At 37.6% G+C, this 22,944-nt stretch overlaps 3 protein-coding genes and 1 non-coding gene across 6 annotated transcripts; 2 read left to right on the top strand and 2 right to left on the bottom strand.

Moving 5' to 3' along the window:
* The first annotated feature begins 1,308 nt into the window (after positions 1 to 1,308).
* Positions 1,309 to 1,402, top strand: mir22-2 (microRNA mir-22-2). The gene has a single exon (NR_107170.1). It is a non-coding gene; the product is annotated as a microRNA mir-22-2 (primary transcript).
* A 2,811-nt stretch (positions 1,403 to 4,213) lies between these two features.
* Positions 4,214 to 5,939, top strand: LOC101158219 (trafficking regulator of GLUT4 1-like). The gene is made up of 3 exons (XM_004076163.5): positions 4,214 to 4,900; positions 5,011 to 5,137; positions 5,221 to 5,939. Exons 1-3 carry the CDS (start codon positions 4,505 to 4,507, stop codon positions 5,232 to 5,234), a joined length of 537 nt encoding a protein of 178 aa, XP_004076211.1. The 5' UTR covers positions 4,214 to 4,504; the 3' UTR covers positions 5,235 to 5,939.
* LOC101157798 (Golgi SNAP receptor complex member 1) lies at positions 5,938 to 17,752 on the bottom strand. Of its 2 annotated transcripts, none has more exons than XM_004076161.5 (9): positions 17,601 to 17,752; positions 16,653 to 16,755; positions 13,002 to 13,077; positions 12,559 to 12,666; positions 12,316 to 12,407; positions 10,365 to 10,439; positions 6,745 to 6,774; positions 6,523 to 6,605; positions 5,938 to 6,253 (listed from the first exon to the last, which is right to left on the bottom strand). In XM_004076161.5, exons 1-9 carry the CDS (start codon positions 17,659 to 17,661, stop codon positions 6,129 to 6,131), a joined length of 753 nt encoding a protein of 250 aa, XP_004076209.1. In that variant the 5' UTR covers positions 17,662 to 17,752; the 3' UTR covers positions 5,938 to 6,128. The 2 variants fall into 2 exon arrangements, with proteins under 2 accessions (XP_004076209.1, XP_078786836.1); XM_078930710.1 differs by lacking the exon at positions 17,601 to 17,752 and adding an exon at positions 17,239 to 17,261.
* Positions 17,753 to 18,685: 933 nt separating this feature from the next.
* On the bottom strand, positions 18,686 to 22,892 carry LOC101157555 (beta-crystallin A1). 2 transcript variants are annotated; one of them, XM_078930714.1, is made up of 6 exons: positions 22,874 to 22,892; positions 20,069 to 20,131; positions 19,849 to 19,967; positions 19,607 to 19,748; positions 19,388 to 19,530; positions 18,686 to 19,288 (listed from the first exon to the last, which is right to left on the bottom strand). In XM_078930714.1, the coding sequence occupies exons 2-6, from the start codon at positions 20,105 to 20,107 to the stop codon at positions 19,141 to 19,143; spliced, it is 591 nt and encodes a 196-aa protein (XP_078786840.1). In that variant the 5' UTR covers positions 20,108 to 20,131; positions 22,874 to 22,892; the 3' UTR covers positions 18,686 to 19,140. The 2 variants fall into 2 exon arrangements, with proteins under 2 accessions (XP_078786840.1, XP_004076208.1); XM_004076160.5 differs by lacking the exon at positions 22,874 to 22,892 and adding an exon at positions 20,472 to 20,560.
* Between the last annotated feature and the right edge of the window lie 52 nt (positions 22,893 to 22,944).

Raw genomic sequence — 22,944 nt, 5'->3', positions numbered from 1 at the left:
CACAAAGCGTTTCTTGTCAAATGTTCCTCCTGATAGAAATGGCTCACTTTCAGGTAGGTGCTTTAAAAAAAAAAACAGGTCAGGTAGGACAGTTTTTCCTAGCAGCATTGTTCTGCTGATTAGGACACACCCAGTTCCCTTTTGTAAACACATTTTAAAGGTCTAAGTGCAAGAACATGCCACGCATGCTGCTCATTCTTATACGAGTGCATCATCAATGTCTCAAGAACAATCTGACCTACAGGATGTCATCTATGAATAAGTGGTGATGGTGAGAAAACCTTTATTGTGGCACATTTTGCTAAAACATTTTCTGGTAATCTGTTTTTTAATTTTCACAGAGTGACTTTTTGCAAAAACGCTTGATCTTCCTAACAAAAGCCAGTTCCGATCTGATGGGTCAGAGCGGCTAAAAGCAGAAACCATACAGGGGCTTGATGATGCTTATCTACAAGTCTGTTAACACATATTCAGACCTTTGTTGCTAAAGGCAGACTAGCATAGCACATTTTAGCCGGGTGTTTTTGTGTCAAACATAAACTCAAACTGTCACAAAATGTTCTTGGCTGTGTTCATGCTCATGGTGGATCTTAAAAATAAAAAAAGTTTACATAAAACTAACCACTAAGCCGCTTCTGCAATTTATGCAAAAACATTTAGAAAATGACTGAATTGTTTTTCTGATGATGTCGGTGGAACAAAAAGTGAAGCATCAGCTTTTTCATTCCTCAAATCCTTCTGAAAACCGACAAATGTTGAGTCAAAACCCATCAAGATTCCTTTGGTTAATTTGAAGTTTAATTTAAAATCATCTTTAAGCCCCCTTTTTTTTTACCCTGAAACAGCAGAAAATCTTAAACTGTTGGAATATCTGCTTTTATTGCAGTTTCCTTAGTTCTCTATAGATCTTTTATTATGGAAACTAATTTTAAAAATTGCGAATAACCTTTTTTAAACCGTATTAGAACTAGAGAAACTCCTAGGGAATTTCTCTCAGGCCCAGAGGAACGTGCACAGGCAGAGCTAGGCGAACGGTAATCTGATGCATGATTTTGTGTGCTTCACCTCAGGCATTTTTACATATCTCATTTCACTCAGATGATCGGAGAAACTGCTGCTTGTCTGCACCCACTTTTTATACATATGTGACATGCTCATGCCTTTTGACGACTAAAAGAAAAATTCTCCTCTTGTTTCTGCAGAAATCAGCAGATCTTCACCAAGGAAAAGGACGGACTGATGGGAATACAGCTAGCTCACTGCAACCATCTGTTTTGGGATCCCAGTTCTCACCCACCTGTAGCCCCATATAGCTGACACACAGCTGTTCTTCACTGGCAAGCTTTATGTTTCTATACACATGCTAAAGCTGCCAGCTGAAGAACTGCTCTGGTCAGCCCTGCCCCGGATGACTCAAGAAGAGGAAGAGGATGTAGGGTGGTGGGTATGCGACTAAACGTTAGTCTGGATTTTTGCATCCTGCCCCATCTGAGCTGAAGCCCATTGTTTATTTTTTCTTCTTGATGATTTCTTTTTTTTTTTTTTTTACTTTGAGATTATTCTTTTTTCAATGCATGAAATGCAACAAAGTTTTGTCTTTAATATGTTCCCTGCCACAATAAAAGAACAAAATGTTCTATGTTGCTATTTTCCAATAAAAAGTATGGCACCACAGCACTGTCTCCAAAATTCAACACCCTCTTGGAAAGTTGTATAATGGTTCACTAAAATATGCCAGTTTGTTTGTTTGCTTGTTGATCCCAAAAAAAGAGAACAACATAGAACAAATACTCTTTAGAAATAAAAATGCAATTGTGGACCTGCAGCTTTTAACCTTAATAAGTAAAGTATTTGGAGAGCACTTTTGACTTCAGCTGTTGCACATAAACAACAGAGATAGAGTGGACAAGGTGGGGTGGGAGCTACTTGGTCTGCTCCTCGGAGCCTGAAGGCGTTACTGGCTGCTTCATGGAATTCCTTCCCAGCATGTTCACTAAAGAAGTCACAAGACTATCAAACCAGAAGATTTTCCAAAGGTAAAAGTATTGGATGTAGTCTGCTGGGTAAAGTATCTGCTAGTACTTTAACCCAAACCCCAGGCAAAAATAGTAAACAATAACAAAGCAGATTCTTCAACACAAATGTTTTGACCCCCTCTGAAGTTTTTCTACTTTTTCTTTACTAGTGTTTGATAAACACACATTTTTATAACCTGCAAACGTTTTCAATAAAATGATTTGAGAGCTGTGGAATAATTTCAGCTTCCTCGTGTGATTTCTCAACATTGACCGCTAGATGGCGCAGTTTACCGAAGCATCGGCTTCAAAGGTGGATAAGCATAGAAACTAAACGTTTTGTTTTTAGTTATCGCAATAAAGTGTTAGCTCTAATATTTATTAGCCTATAAGAATAGGAAAAAACCATATAGCACGCATTCACAGAGAAGAGATGCATTGTATTCCACATTACGTTTAAAAAGGACATAACAGTTATATAGTATAGGATCAAAATCATGTTTATATTTACTATTTAGACAAAAACTTTCCATTTTAGTAATTGGACTTGTATTTCCTCCTATAAAGGTTTCAATACTGTAAAATATTTCAATTTTAGTGAGTAAAATAACTTAAACTGTGATTCATAAAGAATGTCTTGCATAAAATATCTTTTCTAACCTTTGTCAAGTAGATTTTCCAAAAAATTAAAGCAATCATCTAAAAGCATGAATGTTAAGGAATGAGTAATATGATGCAAAGCCCCTTAGCACAATGCATTTTGACGTTTTTCATGGGTTTTATACATATGTTCATTATATTTTTTTATCAACTGGCAACTTGTGCCTTATCATCACAACTATGACTGTTAAAATGTTAAAAACATTCATCACCAGATCACATATGTTAAAATTTGCTCTCAGATCCCAATTTAATGCAATTTTTCAACATGAAAATCTGTAACAATTATAGGATTAAAAAATAAACAAATAAAATCAAACTTAGGCTGTAATTATCAAGAACAGCACACAAAATGTGTGCAAGTTGAGAAGAGCATTCTAATGGAAGTGGTCTGTAAAGGATCCTCCACTTACAATGGCTGAAGGGTTCTTGATGCACCTATATGAACTATCCTGTAGACCTCTAAATAAATGTAATTGTACCGTTTATGTAATAATTGTAACTTTTATGTAATTGCACTGCATTGTTTTAAACTATTGGTTGGTTCTTGTTTTGTATGTCTTGGGGACTGCAGATGGAAATGAGCTCTGAGATGTATAGTCTGGTACAAAGTATCTTTTCTTTGACTAATGCTCCTGTGAATATTCCCCGTCAAATAAACTAAATATTAAAATCTGGCTGTTGACGTTTTTCTTTACAGTTTTCATCATTGAACCAATTTCAACTCCAAACCATAAAATGGTTTGTTCAGGAAGGGGAATTGTTTTGGTCCTAAATTTTTATGATGAATATTTTATAAATCTAGACCTTACATATCTAACACAGCAAGGATATTCTTATTCAGACAATAAAGATGAGAAAACATCAAACTGGAAGCCTCTCCCTCCTTGACGGAAATGTAACAGGTGACCCTCTGACCTCTCTCCCTCCAGGAACAAATGATTGAAATGCAGAAGGTACCCAAACAACAGCTTCAACCAAAAATTGCCAAGAAACCAGTCTGTGATGGATTGAAATGCACTTTTTTTCACAAAACTACAGTTGAGCTTGGCAAGAAAATAAAACAAAAAAATAATAATTTACCATATTTGTAATAGTGATGTTGCAAAATTTCCACAAGTTTCATATTTCGTGTCTGCAGGTTTTTGTAAAGTGTAATCTAAATGTAAAAGCAAAGTAAATGCAGATTTGGTGCCCTTTCTTTGTGTTCGGTCAGACAAAAAGGCTCCTGTTAAATGCCTCAATACATCAAAGTTTACATTAGTTTCTGACTCAGCAGGTGGTGAATATGAACGGAGGTTTATGTTGCTGTGTTTGCTTTACTCCCATACGGTATTTGCTATGTCCTTTATGCTGGTTTTGCTGCTGTGCGCGTAAATGGAAAGCTTTTACGCACCGCGTGTTCTCCTCAAAAGAGGTTTAATTGTGTTTTCTGCTTGTCCCAAGCCTCGCCCGGTGCCTAAGTAGGCCTCCGGCGCTGGGGATGTGATGAGGAGATGTAATGGATGCGGCAATACCTCACCAGATAATATACAACGGGGTGGGGAGAGCAAAGGCGTGCGTCCGAACGCTCACCGCCAACTACACAGGAGGGAGACTCAGACATCAATAAGATCTCGCTCATCAATAAGAGATTTAGATGGAGTTTGGCTGCTTAATTAAGTAGGTTACTTTGACTGTATTGCGCTCCGTGAATTCACAAGATTTAATCTGATGAACCCCCCATGGGTAACATCTGAGGGAAGACTCTCCAGCATCCTCTTCTTCGGGACAGCAGCGCCAAACACGGACACCCCATTCAGGAGACGAGATCAGTAGTATTTTCTGTGATGGCGATTAACACGGATGCAGTTTTTGAGAAGAGCGCCCTCGGCGACAGAGAAGTTTCTAACCCCACCAACTTCCAGGACACGGAAAAGCTGCTGAGCACCGGGACCACCGAGCCCAGCGGCCAGAGCAACCAACCATCCGACTCCTTCTCCCTGAACGTCAGGGGGAGCGTCCGCTCCCTCAACGCGGACCAAACCGAACAGAGATCGCCTCTAAGGTCCGGCTCCTTTGGGCATCTGTCGACCCCACCCAGGTCCTCCTCCCGGATCAGTCTGGGACAGCTGTCCGCGGTGCCCCCCGGACCCCAACCTCCCAGCTACCTCTGGCTTGCTGTGCTGTCCTGTTTCTGTCCCGCAGTTCCTCTCAATGTATGCGCCCTGTGGTACTCAAATGTGGTGAGTGTTTCCTCTTTATTCACCCAGAAAGTCACCTCTTAACCACCACTACAGGTGGTCTTCTGCTGTTGCTCTGCAATCCCATAATTACATATCCTCTTTACTGGTAGTCCAAGTCTGTTCTCCAAACGGGAGATGTTGAGGGAGCAAGGAAATATGGGCGTCTGTCCATGCTGCTCAGCATTCTGGCAATCCTGCTGGGTGTGGCGGTAATCATCTTCATAGCATATACAATAGGTATGGATGCCAGGCATGATCAACACACCTGTAAACTTCTCCCTACAACAAGTAGAACAATAATCTTTCTCTGTGTGTCTTAGAGACGGCGAATTGAACTTTGGGACGGAATGGGACTCCTTTAACGTCATCAAATCTCAAATTTGCACAGAAGATGAAGGAGAATTTACAAAATCTCATCTGTAAAGAAGAAAAAAAAGGGCATCCAAATTATGTTTTATTTTTCCTTTCATGGACTAAAAGTGAAACGGTGGTTCTAATCCTATGCTCCTTAATCCCATAATCTCTGGAGTCACAGAGGAGAATTGCACTGTTTGAGAAGAAACTGTAAAATGTCATCAATTTAGTGATCTGAGGTGAGCACTGGCCTGACAGACACTCTATAAGAGCACCTCTCTCACACACAAACATCCATTAAATGGAAATCCCCCCCTCCCCCCACAAAAAAACACCAAAAAGCCACACAAAAAAATTTAAACTGGATTTTTGGGCCACAGAAAGATGTACAAGTCTGTTTCATCCACAGTTTAAAGTATAAATGACAACAAGTCCCTTCTGCTCTCATATTGTTGTCTGCTGCTTTGTGCATTCATGAGAATATGCACCTGTTTCCCATTTGGACTGGCGTTTGTGGGTCTCTTCATTATGTTTACAATATACTGCAAGTTAGAAATTGGACCGTCTCTCCCACATTGTATGCACTGACCTCTGCACTCCAATGTTTATACGTTTGTACGGTATGACTGGTTTACTGTGCCATAGTTCTTCTGCATGTGAAATAAACTTGACTGAGCATGACAGACCTGGAAGTGAGCTCATCGCCTTTAATTAAGAAAGCATGAAAACGTTGAAAATTTACAGAGCTGGAATTAAAAGAAAACATGCAACCAATTCCACAAACCAGACACAAGTTAACAAGTTATGGCAAACAGAAGGAAAAGGATAAAAAAATGTCTTAGTTTAACTTAAAATTTGATGAATCCTGTTTTGGTCAGTGGAAGGTGTAGAGCAGAAGGATTATGGTGCAGATCCCAATTACCCCACCTAGAATTAAAGAGTCCCGCCTCTTGCGCAAATTGATTTTATGGATGAGACTGTTGATGGCGGGGAAACGATCTGAAGGGCGGGGAAGCCTGGTGAAGGAAAATAACATCAAAGGCAGGTTTTTCAGCTTTCTTCTCCGAGACTAAAAAAAAAAAACACTTCCTACACAACAAAGAGATAAATAAAATACCAGGAAGCAAAGTTATTTCAGAGTTGTGTCTGCATCGCATGCATCCGAAGCAGCTTTGTGCAAATCGGCAGCAGAGATGAAATTTGATGCTATTGTAGGCGGGGGGGGGGGGTGTTCATAAAGCAGGAGGTTTCAGAACTAGAAAGGATACTGGCCAAAGTTGTGACCCTTGTCTGAATGGACTTCAACATCCCACGCTGAAATGTGATGTTCTCTTTGGTAGCCATGGCGATACTGGAGGGAGACAAAGCACCAAGGATTTAGCAGCAGAAAACAGAGGAAGACTGAATTACAATCAATGATTCAGCTGACGAAAAGTAGGGGTTGAGATGGAAAAGAATGGGTGTGAAGAGGCTTGGAAGATGAGGCTTACCTTATTGCATTATCAATAAGACTATCTGAGCTGTGAACAAAAAAAATGGGGGGAAAAAAAGATTAAAAATGAGATAAATAAATGCATTTTTAAAACATTTAAAGTTGAGTCTTAAAATGCTTTAAAATGTGTCTTGATCCTCAACTGATACAGGAAGTAGTGGTTAATAACCATTGATAAAAGAAAAGCTCATTAACTGTTTGTGTTTAATCTGTACGCTTTGAACAAATCTGAAATTCAGTCCTATTTCATCCAAGTGATGCTGATACGGGGAACACAGAAGGAAGACACGAAACCTCCAGCAGCTGTTAGATTCTGAGATAAGTGACGGGCAGAAAAATGTGCTCATTCCAGAACCGAACCGCGCACACAAGAGCAGCAATGTGCATCCTTTTAGTCTCCGCTGGAGACCAAAATCAATACGGTGTTTTATATTTCCGCTATGTATTCATCCTCTTCTTCTACTCTACATCTGCTGCTGTCATCCGCCTTTTCTGTGGACTCTGCATTAGTGGGCACAATCCACAGGCTTTTGCGTTTACATGTGGTTTTGCTTTACTGAATCTCTTTGCTTTAAAAGACCAGTTTGCAGCAAAGATTTTCAACTGGGCTGAACTTGAGGATAACAGACATGGAAGCAAATTACCGGAGCTTAAATATATTTGCTTAAAGAAAGGATGTGAACACATTGAAATGTCTTTTTTTTCCCTGCATTTATTTGACAGGAAATGGTATGTAAGTGATAAGAATGATTGCCTTGAAACTAAATTAGCAAAAACGTAATATTTGAACTAAACATATTTGTTTAAAATGCAAAATAGCAGTTCTGAACCATTGAAGTGAAAAGCTTTTTTAGATGTCTGCAAAAAACTAAATATATTCTTGCCTTGCTGGGCTAAAGACATTTTTTCTTTCATGTAAAGAAAGCCAATGATGGTTTTTATGAAGCAATAAGACTCAAAGTGTTCAATTCTGGGAAATCCCACACTAGATGCATCTATAATAGCCTGCTTCATTATTATTACATAAGAGCAAATGGATGCGAGGCAAAGTTGAAGCAGCAGTATCTATAAGATTCATGCACTTTAGCTAAACTTGATCCAGCATCCACGATGTACATTTGTCTGCCTGGATCTTGCAGGTTTGCATGGACAGCCTCGAATGCCACAGGCATCCGAAAGGAGCAGACACTTTACACGAGAATCAGCAAACACTGACCAAATAAAACGAACATTTTGATCTACAAATTAAGGTTGATGTATTAGGTGGCATTAATCGACAGGCTCATAGACCTGACTGTAGGATTAAACTCAATTTTAAAAAAATAGACACCAATAGACAAAAAGAATGCCCTGCCCCTAAAAAGTGCTAATTTTGGAGCAGTGGAAATTTAATTTAATATCAATTAAACAAAAAATAGTATTACATCGTCATAGTTGCAAAAATGTAAAAAAGTTAACTAAGAAACATTCTATAAACTAAAGTTTATAGAATGTTTTTGTTTTGACTCACAATCATGACCGAAGTAACATAATGATCAAGACAAAAAAGAAATAAAATGAAATAAAATAACCTGATCCAAGACATAAAAGATCAAACTCTTGTTTGGTTCTGAAATAAACTTTTTTTGTCCAAATTAGAATTCATACTGTAATATTTCAGCTGACTGCAGATTGAAAAAAACATCAATTTATTTTTTCCTCTTCAACGTAGAGTAAGACATTCAAATGTTTCAGCTTCTTTGTCCCTAAATGGCATCTGCTGGCTGCAGTCAGTAAGAGTGATGCTGCATTCATATTACTGCCTCTGATGCTTTGTCATGTCCACACGCTTTTCAATACTTTTCCATTCGTTCAAAGCAGAAGCTTTCAGCTTTTCAGCATGTTTAATAATCTTATTAGAATAGCAGGCGCTCTGGCCAAATGAAAAACACAATAGCTGTTTGCAGCCGATAGACACAGAGCCATCGTCTTTCCCCACGGGAGAAGAAATCCTAGGAGTTGCTTTGCTGTGATAAGACGAGTTTGTAATCCGGGCTGCATTAAGCACGTCATCGGTGGGTCGGCCTCACAGCCACGGATCTTCTGTCAGCTCACAGAGCAGCCATGCATTCTCTTTCTTAATTCTTTGTGTTTTCAAACTATTTTTGTCATATTGATGTCTGTTCGTTTTTGGTTTTTTTAAAGATGTGTAGCACTTTGGTCTCGGCGGCAGTTGTTTTAAAGTGCTTTGTAAATACAGTTGATGATGATGATGATGTTAAGTATCAAGTTCACAGAAAAATGGAAGAACTACATTAAAAGGCTTCCTGTTGCTGCTAAATAAAGAAAAGGAATAATTAAATCTGGCAGCATCTATGGAAAGACGCCACTTGGTTCAGTCTTTGAGTCGTGGATCTGATGCAAACAGAACGGTGACTTCAGAGGAAGCACGACTTCACATCAGAGCTGGAATAGAAACTTTGAAAAAGCAAGAAAGTTAGTCTTCAACCAGCATCCAGAGGTTTCAAAGATGCTAAAATATATGATAAAATCTGTCTGTCTATTCGGTTTGTCGAATAGCTACAGTAAAAAAAAAATAGAACAAATCCTCCTTTCAGACTTGATTCTGGTTCATTTGTCTGGATGGACAGAGAAATAAAAGAACCGTCACGGTATAATATGATTGTGCTGGGAATGTCTCTTTTTTTACCCATGTTTACCCCATGCAGAACTGTGTTCACGACAACATTAGGCCATTCGTATCTGTTAAATGTGTGTATCTTCACCGAGCACGAGTCTTGTGGAGCGACTACTCGTCACCTAAACAGGTACCGGCAACTTTTTGGGTCAAAATTACAGATTTCTTAACTGAGTTTTCTTGTATAAACTTTATAGACTCTGACAGAATGTCCCTTAAGGCTTTTATCCACATTGTGTATCCACTAGAACAGTTTTTTTTGCCTCAACCTTAACATAAAATAGTATTGCTTTGTTTAAACGCAATTGTCTTCTTGCATGAGGCGTGAATGCCCTCTGAACAGGCGCCTGCATCCACTCAGCCGTGTCTCCCACCCTCATCTTGAGGCTCCAAAGTGGGTCCAAATCTACTGGAAAACAAGCTAAAGTATTCTGTCATTTTGGAGCAACACATTTTCACTAACGCAGGCCATTATCATGCAGTTACTGTCAGTGTCCTCCTTTTGGAATTGATCACTTCCTGTCAGTTTTCCTCAGTTTAGAGCCACCATGAGGAGCCGTGAAGCAGAGACGACGTGGAGCATAGAGAGGTATGTTAAGGACACCCCAATTGCTTTATTTGTAACATTACACAAACATAAGAATCTATGAGCAAATTCATGTTTTTCCTGTCTTTTGTGGTTCATTTCAGGTCACATCTGGTCGTGAAGCCCTAAGACGATAACAGGATTTCTCCATTTTCTTTAGCATTTGACTCAGTACCACCTTCCCTACTATTTTTGCCGAATTATTTTTTTATCAAACGTATACTCTATTGTCTATATTTCACATTATGCTCGTTTTCCAACAGAATACATTTTTTTGGATGGAATACACAGAAAAAAAAGCTTTAAAACAAAACATTTTTCTTTAGTTTTGGAAGCTCTAAAAGGAATCTCTTACTTTCTGAGATGTTCATGTTCCTTCAGGAAGAGCTCTGTTCTTCTGTTGTTCACTCCTGTGCTGCTCTTGTAGGACCTGGAGAGAAAAACAGGAAACTTAAATGGATTTAGCAAAGAAAAAAAAAATTATCTGATTATTCTGTATTTTCACTTAATTCAATTGAAAAAAAAAAAAAAGGTCTAATAACGGTGATGAACATCAAACAAACCCATCACAGGTTCATGTTCAGCAAACTCCACATCAAACTTTAGGATCTCTGCTGCTCTACACAGTGATGGACAAACTGCAGCTTTGATCAGATAAATGTGGTTGAAGGCCAAATTTAGTTTGAACTTGTGGAGTTAATGGATGTTAGTTATTTATCTGAAGGAAATCCATTTAATAGAGCCTCAGATCTACATTTGATTCTCCGTTTAAAACAAGTCATTCACTCTGCAATGTTATCTAAAAGGCTGCACGATGATCTTTTCACTTCCTTTGTTCAGGTTTTCAAGCAACTTTTCACACCAGCCATATGTGGACTGATCAGTCTGATTAGACTAGTTATTGCTCTAGCACATCACAATGTGAACACCATCTTTTATTTTAGATAAATGCTTCATTTACATCTTTAAATTGGGTATGATCGCTTTTCATCTGGATGTTTTCTTTATTTAAATGTTAACAGGTTATTCAAGGCATCTACAAACATTTTCTTTCTTGATAAACTGCAACTAAAAGTTTAAAACAATAAAGATTCTTCTCCAGCATTCTGGATCCACCACTTAATGGGGAAAAATAAGTATCATGTCTTTCTTTTTTTTTTTGGTAATCAGTCAACTTCAAAGCAGCACACTTCTCTTGCTTTCTCCTCTACTGATAAAGCATTTCTATGGATTAGTCAGACCAGATGTAACCACTCTCTCCTTAGCTTGGGCTGAATGAAAGCCTTGTGGTTTGATTTACTGTAGAAGGCACTTAGGAGAGAAATCCCCAAGAGAAAGCCTGGAAAACTGACACAAAGAGAAGTGGGGTGGGGTGGGGGGGAGCTGGATAAGAGGTGGTGCCTCGTATAAAATGAAAAATAATGACAGTGGACAAGAAGAAAGCTTGAGAGGGTGGAGACATTTCTGAAACACTGGACATCTTCGCCTCTGTCTGGTTTGCAGAGATGTAAAAAAAGGAGGCGGGGGGGGGGGGGGGGGGTTGAGAAGAGAAAAGCTGATGCAGTGAAAGAAAGCAGGAAAAAAAAACTCATGATGACAAACCTCAACACCATAAATGTAGGAAGTACTGCAATAAGTTTACAATAAGTTTACAAAGTTATGCGAGAAAGCTTTGAAAAGAAAAATGCTGCAGACGAATGAAACAGCAGAACAGCTGTGACAAAACAAGATTTTAAAGTTTTAACCACTGCAGCACATGAAAACAAATCCTTCAAAAAACAGCAACAAAAGAAATCAAAGCAGACACACCGGCCTGTTCTCAGAGCAGACATCTTTAGACACTGTGTGACACTGACTCCAGAGTACTGTTTGATGAGACATCTGGCAAAAATGACACATATGTTTAACCTTAGCACTATTAAGCTCTTGAATGCAGCATGTTTTTATTAACTTATTAGATATTTATTGATAATCTGGGTCTTTGCTGGTTTGGCAATCAGAAAGATTTTGTTTTTTGTTTTTAATTATTTTCTGATATTTCTAGCTTTTATTTCATTTTGACTGAAAATCAAAAAGTTAAAACAGTGTACACTTTAAAATGAACAACAATCACAGCATAATTACATATCTTAAAGTATTTTAAAAGAAAACAGTTGTATGCCATTTAAGGTCATTTCCCTTTTTTTTTTTAATTTGCAACAATAATAATTAAGCGCAGTTGAGTGTTGTCAGGTCAATTTTTAATGACCTAACATTTCTAGATGGCACTTCTGTCTTTTATTGTGTAGAGATGTGTGAAAACTTACTCAATGTCCCTGTGGACTGAGCCTAGAAGGTCTTCACGCTCTCGCAGGGTACAGAAGTTGTTTTTGGTTTTGTAGAACTCGTGAGAGTAGTCCTACAAACCAGATCAACAGGATGTGCAGCCACAGGTTTTCAAAATAACACGTTTCAATGTCATATGGTAAAAATATTCATCAATATCTGAAATCTTTGACTAAACTTGAATGAAAATAAAAACATTTTGCAGATCAAAAGATTGTAGGTACCTTCAATATGTCCCTGTGTCTCTGTAGAGTGTGCATTAGTGCTGCATTATGCGATGAGGCTCCAGGACTATTTATATATTCTGCCATTTTGTCATTAACCGCTGTCAGCTGGGAAAAAAGGAAATATGATCAGTACTCTGCAGTTTATGCTACTTGTAAACTATTAATTTTGATACATTTTGAGCCTAAATTTTAGAATCACAAAGTAAAAATACAAAACTTTAAAAAAAAGGGGGGGGGGGATTTTAAAGTTTATTTCAAAAAAGGGACTATCTACATATTCATTTAAGGAAAACATAATTTAGAATAAATATAAATGTTTAATTCAAATTTGATTTGGAAATTTAGATTTTTGTAAACAAATGCAAAATAATAATAATTTAAAACTGAACATTAGACAAATCTGGAATCCTAGGGTAAATGAGGAGTGGGATTAAACTTACTTTAGTCAAAAGGTGCTCCAGTTCTGTAGTCATCGCCACAAGAACATTGTCTTGAGATTGACTAAAGGAGTTGGACCTGAAACAACACGGAAAATGGAAACATTTAAAAAGTCCTATTTTGGTAAATCCAAGACACTGTTTGGCTTTTTTTGTTTTGTTTTACTTTGTTTTTTTAATGATAGGGGAAGAACATTTTTCACAATAAAATAAAAACAGAGAAGAAAATAAAATATTCCTAACTGATGAGTTGTCATAAAACTGTTACCAAGCAACACATTTAATATTATTTAGTGGACGTAACACATTTTATTCGTACAAGTATCATGGTAATGTTCCGAACAAAAAAGGTTAAAAAAAATACTTTTGCAAACAATATAATTAAATTAGACGCCCTTTTTGAGTCAGATAACTTTTATTTAATGAAAATATATGTTTTAAAGACAAATACAGCCACATGTAGGATCAGGGGGGTATTCCAGAAAGCAGGTTATGCTAGCTCCCACGGTGAGTTTGAGGCTAAGGAAGTTGATAACCTCAGTTTTCTGTTCCAGAAATGGAGGTATGTTTCAGGGTAGGTCAAGTTCCCATAGCAACTCATGCTCTGAACATAACCTGGTCTGGAGCAGGTTTAGTTGAAGGTTAGTTTGTTTACAGAGAGGTGAAGCAGCATGGCGTGTCCATTTGAAGATGATTTAGTGGATGAAAAAGCTCACATAATACTTTTTCCACCGAGAGAGGGTGATAAGACCATGTATGGATGTTGGAAAAATAAACTTTTTTACTTTGATCTAACTTAATTATTTGCTTCAGTTAAGATAAATCTTTTTTTTGTTAAGTCAGCTTAGAAATAACACTTACTTTTCAGACAGTTATTTTACTTTCATTCAAATTAATTCAATTAATTCCCTTTGGCTGTCTGGACGGATTTGGGTTTAAGTGTGGGTTTTTGTCCAAATGTGTTTAGTTGTTTAGCTGTTTTACTGTGTTTTGTCTAGTTATTTGTCCAGTTATGTTTAATTCTTTCTGCACCATGAGTGAGAGGAAGGGAGAGGATGATGAGGATATTCAGCATCACTAGTGCTAACTAACGATGTCAAAATCTGAGAAATGATCACAGACATAATTTTCAATATTGCAAATCCATTTTGTTTGATTTATTTTATAGTTATAAAAATGAGAATGGTAGTTCAAGAATTACAATAAATTAAGATGGAGAAACATTTAATTGAATTGGAGTAATATTACATTTAGTTAAATAAATATGTAAATTTGAGTTGTAAAAAAATATTGAGTTGGGTAAACTTAATGAATTAGGCTGAAAACATTTAACTCAATTACTTGTTACCAATTGAATTAATTCTTTTAAGTTGGATAATTTATATATATATATATATATGTCTCTTCTTCTTTCTCTTTTGGCTTTTCCCATCAGGGGTCGCCACAGCGAATCATCCTTTTCCACCTCACTCTGTCATGGACATCTTCTACCCTAACATTAGCCAACTTCATGTCCTCTGTTAAGACATCCATATATTTCCTCTTTGGCCGTCCTCTTGCCCTCCTGCCAGGCAGCTCCATCTCCAACATCCTTCTACCAATATATCCACTATCCCTCCTCTGAACATGTCCAAACCATCTCAGTCTGGCTTCTCTGACTTTGTCGCTAACACAGGCAACATGAGCCGTCCCTCTGATGTACTCGTTCCTTATCCTGTCTAACCTGGTCACTCCTAAGGAGAACCTCAACATCTTCATCTCCGCTACCTCCATCTCAGCCTCTTGTCTCTGTCTCACTGCTACCATCTCTAACCCATAGAGCAGAGCTGGTCTCACCACTGTCTTGTACACCTTTCCTTTGAGTCTTGCTGACACTCTTCTGTCACACAACACTCCTGACACTTTCCTCCACCCGCTCCAACCTGCCTGCACTCGCCTCTTCACCTCTTTTCCACACTCCCCATCACACTGAACTGTTGACCCCAAGCACTTAAACTCTTATTTATATATATATATATATATATATATATATATATATATATATATATTCACTTAACCGTTTTATCCCTTTCGGGGTCACGGGGCTGCCGGAGCCTATCCCGGCTACTTGTGGGCGAAGGCAGGGGGGACACCCTGAACAAGTCGCCAGTTTTGTTGCAGGGTAGAATGTCCTCAATCACACACCCATTCACTCCCGCACTCACACCTATGGTCAATTTAGAGTTGCCAATTAACCTATGAAGCATGTTTTTGGATGGTGGGAGGAAGCCGAGGACCCCGGAGAGAACCCACGCATGCACGGGGAGAAGATGCAAACTCCACACAGAAAGGTCCCCCACTGATGTTCTGTTTTTCACGTCCCCCAGCCGGGACTTGAACCGGGGGCCTTCTTGCTGTGAGGCAAGAGCGCTAACCACTGCGCCACAGTGCAGCCCCATATATATATATATATATATATATATATATATATATATATATATATATATATATATATATATATATATATATATATATATATATATATATATATATATATATATATATATAAACAAACTTGTTAAGTCTCGCCAACAACACATATATATATATACACATATATATATATATATATATATATATATATATATATATATATATATATATATATATATATATATATACACATATATATATATATACACATATATATATATATATATATACATATATATATATATATATATATATATATATAAATAAATATGTACAAATATATAAACAAACTTGTTAAGTCTCGCCAACAACATATATATATATACACATATATATATATATTGTTGGCGAGACTTAACAAGTTTGTTTATATATTTGTACATATTTTTATATATATATATATATATATATATATATATATATATATATATATATATATATATATATCTTCTTCCACTTTCGGCTTCTCCCATCAGGGGTCGCCACAGCGAACGAGTCGCATGGTAAATTTGGCAATGTTTTACGCCGGATGCCCTTCCTGACGCAACCTTCTCAAACCGGGCTTGGAACCGGCAGAGGTAGAGAAGGGAACAGGGAGCAGCCCGGAGTCGAACCCGGGTTTCACGGACGGAAGGCGCCGCAAACCAGCACGAGCTAAACTGGATATATATATATATCTATATATATATATATATATCTATATATATATATATATATATCTATATATATATATATCTCTATATCTATATATATATCTGTGTGTGTCACAATGAAAATGGAAATGAGATAGAAAATCTTGCGTTAACTTTGTCCATTCTTTTTCTCCCAGCAGAGACTCTTTTCTTTTGCCGATACAGCCGTATTACTTTTTTGATGGGCTTATAATCTTCATACGCCGTCATTAAAATCTCCAACTCCGTCTCAAAAGTATAGCGCTCTCTTTTTTCTCCACGCGTTTCCATGGTGACTCCAGAAATCGGCACTCCATTGAGAATGCCTTAACCCAGGGTTACCAAGTCGAGCGTATTTACACCAACTCATCCGGTCTTTTGGAACCGACATACCCAGAGTAATCAAGTTCAGGCGGATTTCAGCCAGAGTTCAGGATTAAAGTCAGGGTAGTTTAAACATGCTTCCAGGAATACCCCCCTGTTTATGTGTTTATGTTAGGTGTGCCATCACCTTGACCGTTGGTCATGGTTACTGTAGCTGGTGCACAACTTGCTGAAGGAGACCAGCTTGAGATCCAGCTCATTCTCTAGCTGTCTCGCCTGCTTCCGTAAATCTAAGATTAAAAAAAAAGGAAAAAATATTAGTGCTACAAGAGCTTTAGGAGAAATCCTAATGTTTCCCGTGCTGCATGTTCTGCAGATGCACATCTGTCAGTTTCTGTTGTTTTGCAGCAATGAAACAAACTGTAGTCAACGAGAAAGAGACAAACAGCTTTTTTAAATGTGAATTCCCTTAACAATCACCTCCTTATAAATAATTTAAATAATAGCACTTTAAAAAAAGGATTTCAGGCAAAAACTTGCTGCCCGAAAAACCTTAACTCGAAACTTAAAATTTATGTTTGGCAGATCTAGTTTGGCCAGATTTTCATTGTATTAAAACTGTTCCCAGTAACAAAAAACGAAAAAGATCGTCCTAAAAGTTTAACAGTAAAATGGTTATGCTGCAACTTAACGACAGATTTACAGTGTAGAAGTTAAAATCATTAAAGTCAGAAAAAAGCAACCAGAGAAAATATGCATGCAGTTATTCTTACTATTCATTCAATAGTTAGGCTGAATTTTCACCTCCTACGTTTTTTTTTTTTTTTTCATTTGAAGGCTAAACTACGGTTCATCTATTAATTTTTAAAAATCTAAAATAGAAACTTACACTGATAAATAAATAAAAATGCATTTTTAAACGGGGGAAAAAACTTTTAGCTTCTACGTCATCGGCTAGCCTAGCGAGCTCACAGGTTAGCTTCTAATCATGGGCACTTCAAAGCTTCTAAAATGCTGATATTACTCCACAAATGTATACGTTTTATAGTGTTAAAGTGATGGAGCCAAAACTGAAAGTTGTGTCCGAAATCCCGAGCGGATAGCTATTTCAGATCTGAAAAGAAACATTATTTACCTTCCCAGGAGTAATTGCAGGTTGCCATGTTTGTTGTTATACAGTCATTGGTTGTTAACATGTCATTCTCTGCCGTCAAGGAAGGAAAACTGTCGTAGTTAAAGGGTTTACACAGCGCCCACTACTGGCAAAAGGTGGAACACCCACTTCCGCTTCAGGTGAACCTGATGACAGCCTTTTGTTGTGTCAGCTGTGATTTAGTTGGCGAGACTTAACATGTTTGTTTATATATATTTGTACATGTGGGATTTAAATGTATAACTCTGATAATTTTGTAGATACATAAATGCTTCAAATATGTAAAAACATTAAAATGATTTGTTTTTATAAACAAAATTTTCTTTATTTTCTTATAAAGCTTTGTTTGTTTGTTTTTTGCTTATATGATCTGATTCTGCTTTTCAAAATTCCATTTAACACCTTCTAGGCTAGGAACGTTGCCTGTTTTTTAAAAAGTGAACAGAAACTACTTTATTTGATCTTGTTCTTACTGCAGCGTACTCTCATCCTACTTTATTTATAAGCAAGTCACAAAAATTAAAGATTTGGGTTACCTTTTGACCTTTTTTCAAAATGTGGTTTAAAATAAAATTCTTTATCTTTATTTTACTGTTATATTCAAGGGAGAAATCTATTATTTCCCCCCTAATTTCCGCCTAAAGTTTTTTTTCCAAGTGTTTGGAATTGATTTAAAATTTTCAAGACAATTAAACTTGAACATTTTTATTCATTTAACATAAAGCTTGTTTTTGAAAATATAAAAAATATATATCCATATCTAGATTAGCATGCTTTAGGAGAAACGATTCTGACAAGAAAAAAAAGAAAGAAATCAGTTTTTTTTTTTTTTACTGTACATAAAAATATCTATGTTCTGCTTTAAATTCCTTGAGTCACCCTGGTATAGTTCATGTCTGTATATATTTATTATTCTCTCTTAAAGGTTTTTTAAATGTTATTTTTCATTTTCCTTTGCCCGAGGGATTTTGTGATTCATGCTTGCATGTGAATTCTGAGTGTGTGCCATGAAACCTGCTTTGTTAAAGAATCATCACAAAGAAAAGACAACACAGCTGCAACTGAAGTACATGTGGATATCGTGAATATTTCTGTCTCTTTGTTTGTTCTCTTTATTCATCGTCTTGAACACAGGCAGTCATGTGTATCACAGTAACAGCAGCAGGGGTGGTTGTGTTGTTGCAGACACGGACGATGATAATGATGTCATCAATGGTGGAGATTAAAAAGAGCAAAGAAGGAATAGAGGTGCTGTTTCGCAGTCAACCTTTTTCAACTTTTTCATCCCTGTCTTTTTTTCCAAATGATATTTTCTTTAAAAAAAAAAAAAAAAAGCAAGATAAAATCAAAAGTGCAGGGACCCAATGACGTCAGTACGAGCCTGAAGACCAGTCCAGGATCCTGCTCTGACTAACCGGACCAGCAGAGCTGGGGAGATGATGGTTGCAGGAGAGGAGGAGGATCGAAGTGCAGGAGGCGAGTAAGGAAGGAGATAATGAGGAGCGAAAGAACCACCTCCCTCTCAGTGCTGGATCCTCCTGATAGACTGAATCTGGGGAGTCTGGGCGTGGGAGCCAAACTCACGGTAACACTTGTACTCTCCTCCGCGGCAGTCGCACTCCATGATGTACTGGTGACCACGGTAACCAGGGTACTGGTAGCACACAAAGCTACAAGAACAAGGCAAATCAAATTAGTTACCTTGTGAATAAACATAGTAATAATATTTACAGAGGCTTGTAAAGTGTGCATTAAGAAAATGAACTTACGCTCCACAGTGGACCTGCATGGATCCCACCTCATTGCACATCCAGCCCATGGCCTGCAGAGATGGGTAATCGTCACACAGCTCAAACTGATGACCCATCATGTTCTCCATCTGGTAGATAGTCATGCGGCACTCCTTCTGGTTCTGTACAGTGAGGAAAAAATATCATTAGATTGAGTGGAAAGAAGATTTAGCAGCCCGTGTGTCACAATGAACGTACAGCGCAGCAGATGGGCCTGAAAGACAGCATCCTCTCAATGCGATAGGAGTTGCTGCCACTGTAGGCCTCAAAGCGAGGGTAGTCCCCCTTCTCCAGGACGAACTGCTGCCCGTGGAAGCTAGAGTGCTCATAGCCCACCCAGCTGCAAGACAGAAACCATAGAAATATAAAAGAGAGGACCTCACAAGACTGGAACCAAAAACTGCTCCACATTTGCCGAAGGCAGGAGAAATTCTACATACGCTCCACACTCGACCTTCAGGGAGCGAATGTTCTCCATTCCACACTCCATGATGTTCTGGCAGCAGGCAGTGAACTCCATACGCCTGCCCTGGAAGTACTCCTGATCATACACAGTAATCTGAAATCCACCATAACACACACAAAGGTTATTATTTTTTATAAGACTGCAGACAAAAAAATCCACAAAAGCTTGTTGGCATAAAACCAAGTGAAATTAACCTTCCAGGGGCCCATGGGCATGGGGTTTGTCAGAGCCATGTTGTCTTTTTTTTTCAGCAGTACCTGAAGAGAAAAAAATGGTAAAACTTCAGAAAGTTGCACAAGATTTACAATGTTGACCAGAAAATTGTTTATGTTTTTAGTGTTCTACCACATATTTTCCTTCCAAAATATCCCTAATTCTGCGACATGACTACTAAAATAACCTAAAATCATATAGTTCCTTGTTCCCTTTATGTTTAAACAGAAACTCATCTTTGTAGAGTAAGAAAAGTTACTTTTGCTTCATTTCACCCTTTCATGAGTCTTCGTTCCTGGTTGACAAATTGATCAAAAGCCCAATCCACAAAATATCTATGAGTTGGGAAACTGTACTGCCTTATGACAACATGGTTTAACCTACCCAACTGGTGAGCTGTGTGTCGCAGGGTGTCCACTGAACCGTTTGCAGGGACTTTGCATATAGGGGTATATATACACCTACGGGTGTTGGGGGGCCGGGCAGCAGGAACGCCTGGGCTCATGTCAGCACTTTGCTTTGGACACCATTGTTTTGTTGCGTGAGCAGCAGAGGGGTTAACACACAGACTCACCCTGATTCATGCAAACACAAAGAGGGTGCACGGCTATAGTTCATCACACACACCTCTGAGGTCAATCTTTATGTCACAGGGAAGAAAAAAAACTGACAAACCAAATTGACATTTAATAGCATGAAGTGAGACTTGTTGATATTAACCAGAAGTGAGAAACTTCAGGTGGGAGGAGGTTTGATGAAAGCTGTTTTCAGTGTCACCAAGAAAACATATGAAGTCCTTATCTTTTTCCCACTCTGCAAAGATGCTTCAATGAAAAAGTTCTACATTTTAACTTAGTATTTGTGTTCTTCAGCTGACAATATTCATTTTTTTTCTCTCGTTCGTTGGAAGCTTTGGTGATGTGATGGCGTATAAAGCACTTTGGTAAAGTCTGGATCTCTAAATACCAGCAAAACACAGCAACTGAGCTTTAGTCAATCAGTGGGTGTAATCAGTAACACTTATTAGTGCAAATTTTATGGATAAAGAGATGCGAATGTCTAGGATTCTTTTAATTGTTAAACTAACAATAGATTTTAATTTGGACTATTTTCATCGTTTACTACACGTGACTAGATTCAAAACAGGAAAATAGCCTCCAGCTTGAGCATTTTGTCATTTTCTTTCTTTCCTTATAATCGTTAATATTAGTTGTGGCACTTTCACAATATAGGATAAATGGTTTGAATAGGTGGAAAATCTAAAAATAAAGTAATTAGTTTTTTAGATTTTATTTAAAAAAAAACTCTAACGTAAAACCATCTTAAACGTGATGACTGTGTTTTTTTTAAATAAGATATGAACAGATAAAGAATGATAACGACAAACATAACTACTCTCTGCAGTCCTTCTCATTCTGTCACTGGTTCTCTTTGGTTTCTTTGATCTGCTGGATGGCCTGTCTGCATTCTTGGTGAACTACACCAGGGTTCACTTGCAAACAAATAAAAAAAATCACTTTTGGATGGATCAGTCACATGCGTGTTTATTCATTCCAAACTAAGAGGGACTATTTAATAAAGGGAAATGTCTGGTACAGACCAAACATAAAGGTAGAAAAGAACTCTTATAGAAAATAAAACTTGAATCTACTTTAAAAATAATACTGACAGTCAGGAGAAGAGAAAAAAATTTTGGTTTGATGAAAATTCAGCCCACTATTATCAAGCCACAGCACATAATAAAACAGAAAATGCAAGGTAAACTGTGAAAAAGAAACAATCTAATTCTTTATTTAAAAAATAGTCTTAATCTATTGCAAATTTGTCTCTTCAGAAAACACGTTCAAGGTTCACGCATTTTATGAGTCTTTTCTCGTCTTTGTGTGAAAAACAGAAATGAAAACAGAGCAAGCAGCTGGTTGGTACATGCAGCACATTCAGCCTCTGCTTCGTTCTTGCAGCACTGAACAATAAACATTTAGGAATGGCTTACTGAGGTCAGCACAACGGCCAGACTTTCCGCCGGTTTGTTTGCATTTGAATGTGGCCGTATACATGGACAAATATTTTCCTGATCGTACTGACCACAAATTGGGAAAAAAAGTTATGTTTCTCATTTCAGTGTTACCTAAAATCAAAATTAGAACAAGTATTGAAGCAAAAGTAGATTCATTTGGATGGGAATGTGACAAGAAAGGGATATATGTATGTGCATGTTTCTGCTGATGATAGCAGCAGCAGCTCAGACGTGACAAAGGGACATGCGGACTCAGCACGTGAAGAGCCCTCACTGACCATATAGCGAGGGCTTTGAATGAGCACATGCCAGTTTTAGGCAAATATCAAAGCAGACACACCTCAGATTTCTCAATTTGAGCTATAAAGTCACTGCAACAAAACTGCAGTCACAACAGACCACACACAGAGCTAATATGTGAAAAAATTATTTTAAAAAAAATGCATTGAAAGTAAAATTTTAACTGAATTTTTTTCACTTGAGGGGCTTTGTTTCATTTGTTTGTATTTGGCTTTTTCACTAAACTACCTATGCTGGTTTGAGTTTTCAATAGTTAAAACTATTAGGGGCATTCTATCAAAATATTTGACAAAAGAACAATGAAAATGTACATATTTAGTAAAACAATCATTAGGAAAACTAGTTTGCAATAGAGGCATGTTGTGGTGGCGTTTTATCATGTGAACTTAGTATGTTTAAATATTTGTGATCGCAACCATATTTTTAACCTTTAATTCTGAAACGACACTTTTAGATGATCCTGAATCACCTTCAGTCCAGTCCAGTCACAAGCCAACCCGCTGTGTGACACGGAGTGATGATATTATGTACGGCACTGAC

This window comes from Oryzias latipes, chromosome 14, assembly GCF_053564925.1.
Source record: "Oryzias latipes strain Hd-rR chromosome 14, Olatipes_Hd-rR_3.1".
NCBI lineage: Eukaryota > Metazoa > Chordata > Actinopteri > Beloniformes > Adrianichthyidae > Oryzias > Oryzias latipes.
This window is presented reverse-complemented; position numbering and strand designations above follow the sequence as displayed.

Excerpts from the sequence above, each read along its gene's own strand:
- LOC101157555 (XM_078930714.1), bottom strand. The coding sequence starts at position 20,107 with ATGGCTCTGACAAACCCCATGCCCATGGGCCCCTGGAAG. Across the intron at positions 19,968-20,068 it reads TGCCCATGGGCCCCTGGAAG|ATTACTGTGTATGATCAGGA; the intron begins GTTAATTTCACT and ends GGTGGATTTCAG. Across the intron at positions 19,531-19,606 it reads TCAGGCCCATCTGCTGCGCT|AACCAGAAGGAGTGCCGCAT; the intron begins GTACGTTCATTG and ends CTCACTGTACAG.
- LOC101158219 (XM_004076163.5), top strand. The coding sequence starts at position 4,505 with ATGGCGATTAACACGGATGCAGTTTTTGAGAAGAGCGCCCTCGGCGAC. Across the intron at positions 4,901-5,010 it reads CCCTGTGGTACTCAAATGTG|TCCAAGTCTGTTCTCCAAAC; the intron begins GTGAGTGTTTCC and ends CTTTACTGGTAG.
- LOC101157798 (XM_004076161.5), bottom strand. The coding sequence starts at position 17,661 with ATGTTAACAACCAATGACTGTATAACAACAAACATGGCAACCTGCAAT. Across the intron at positions 13,078-16,652 it reads AACCATGACCAACGGTCAAG|GTCCAACTCCTTTAGTCAAT; the intron begins GTGATGGCACAC and ends GTGTTGTTTCAG. Across the intron at positions 12,667-13,001 it reads TGGAGCACCTTTTGACTAAA|CTGACAGCGGTTAATGACAA; the intron begins GTAAGTTTAATC and ends CTTTTTTCCCAG.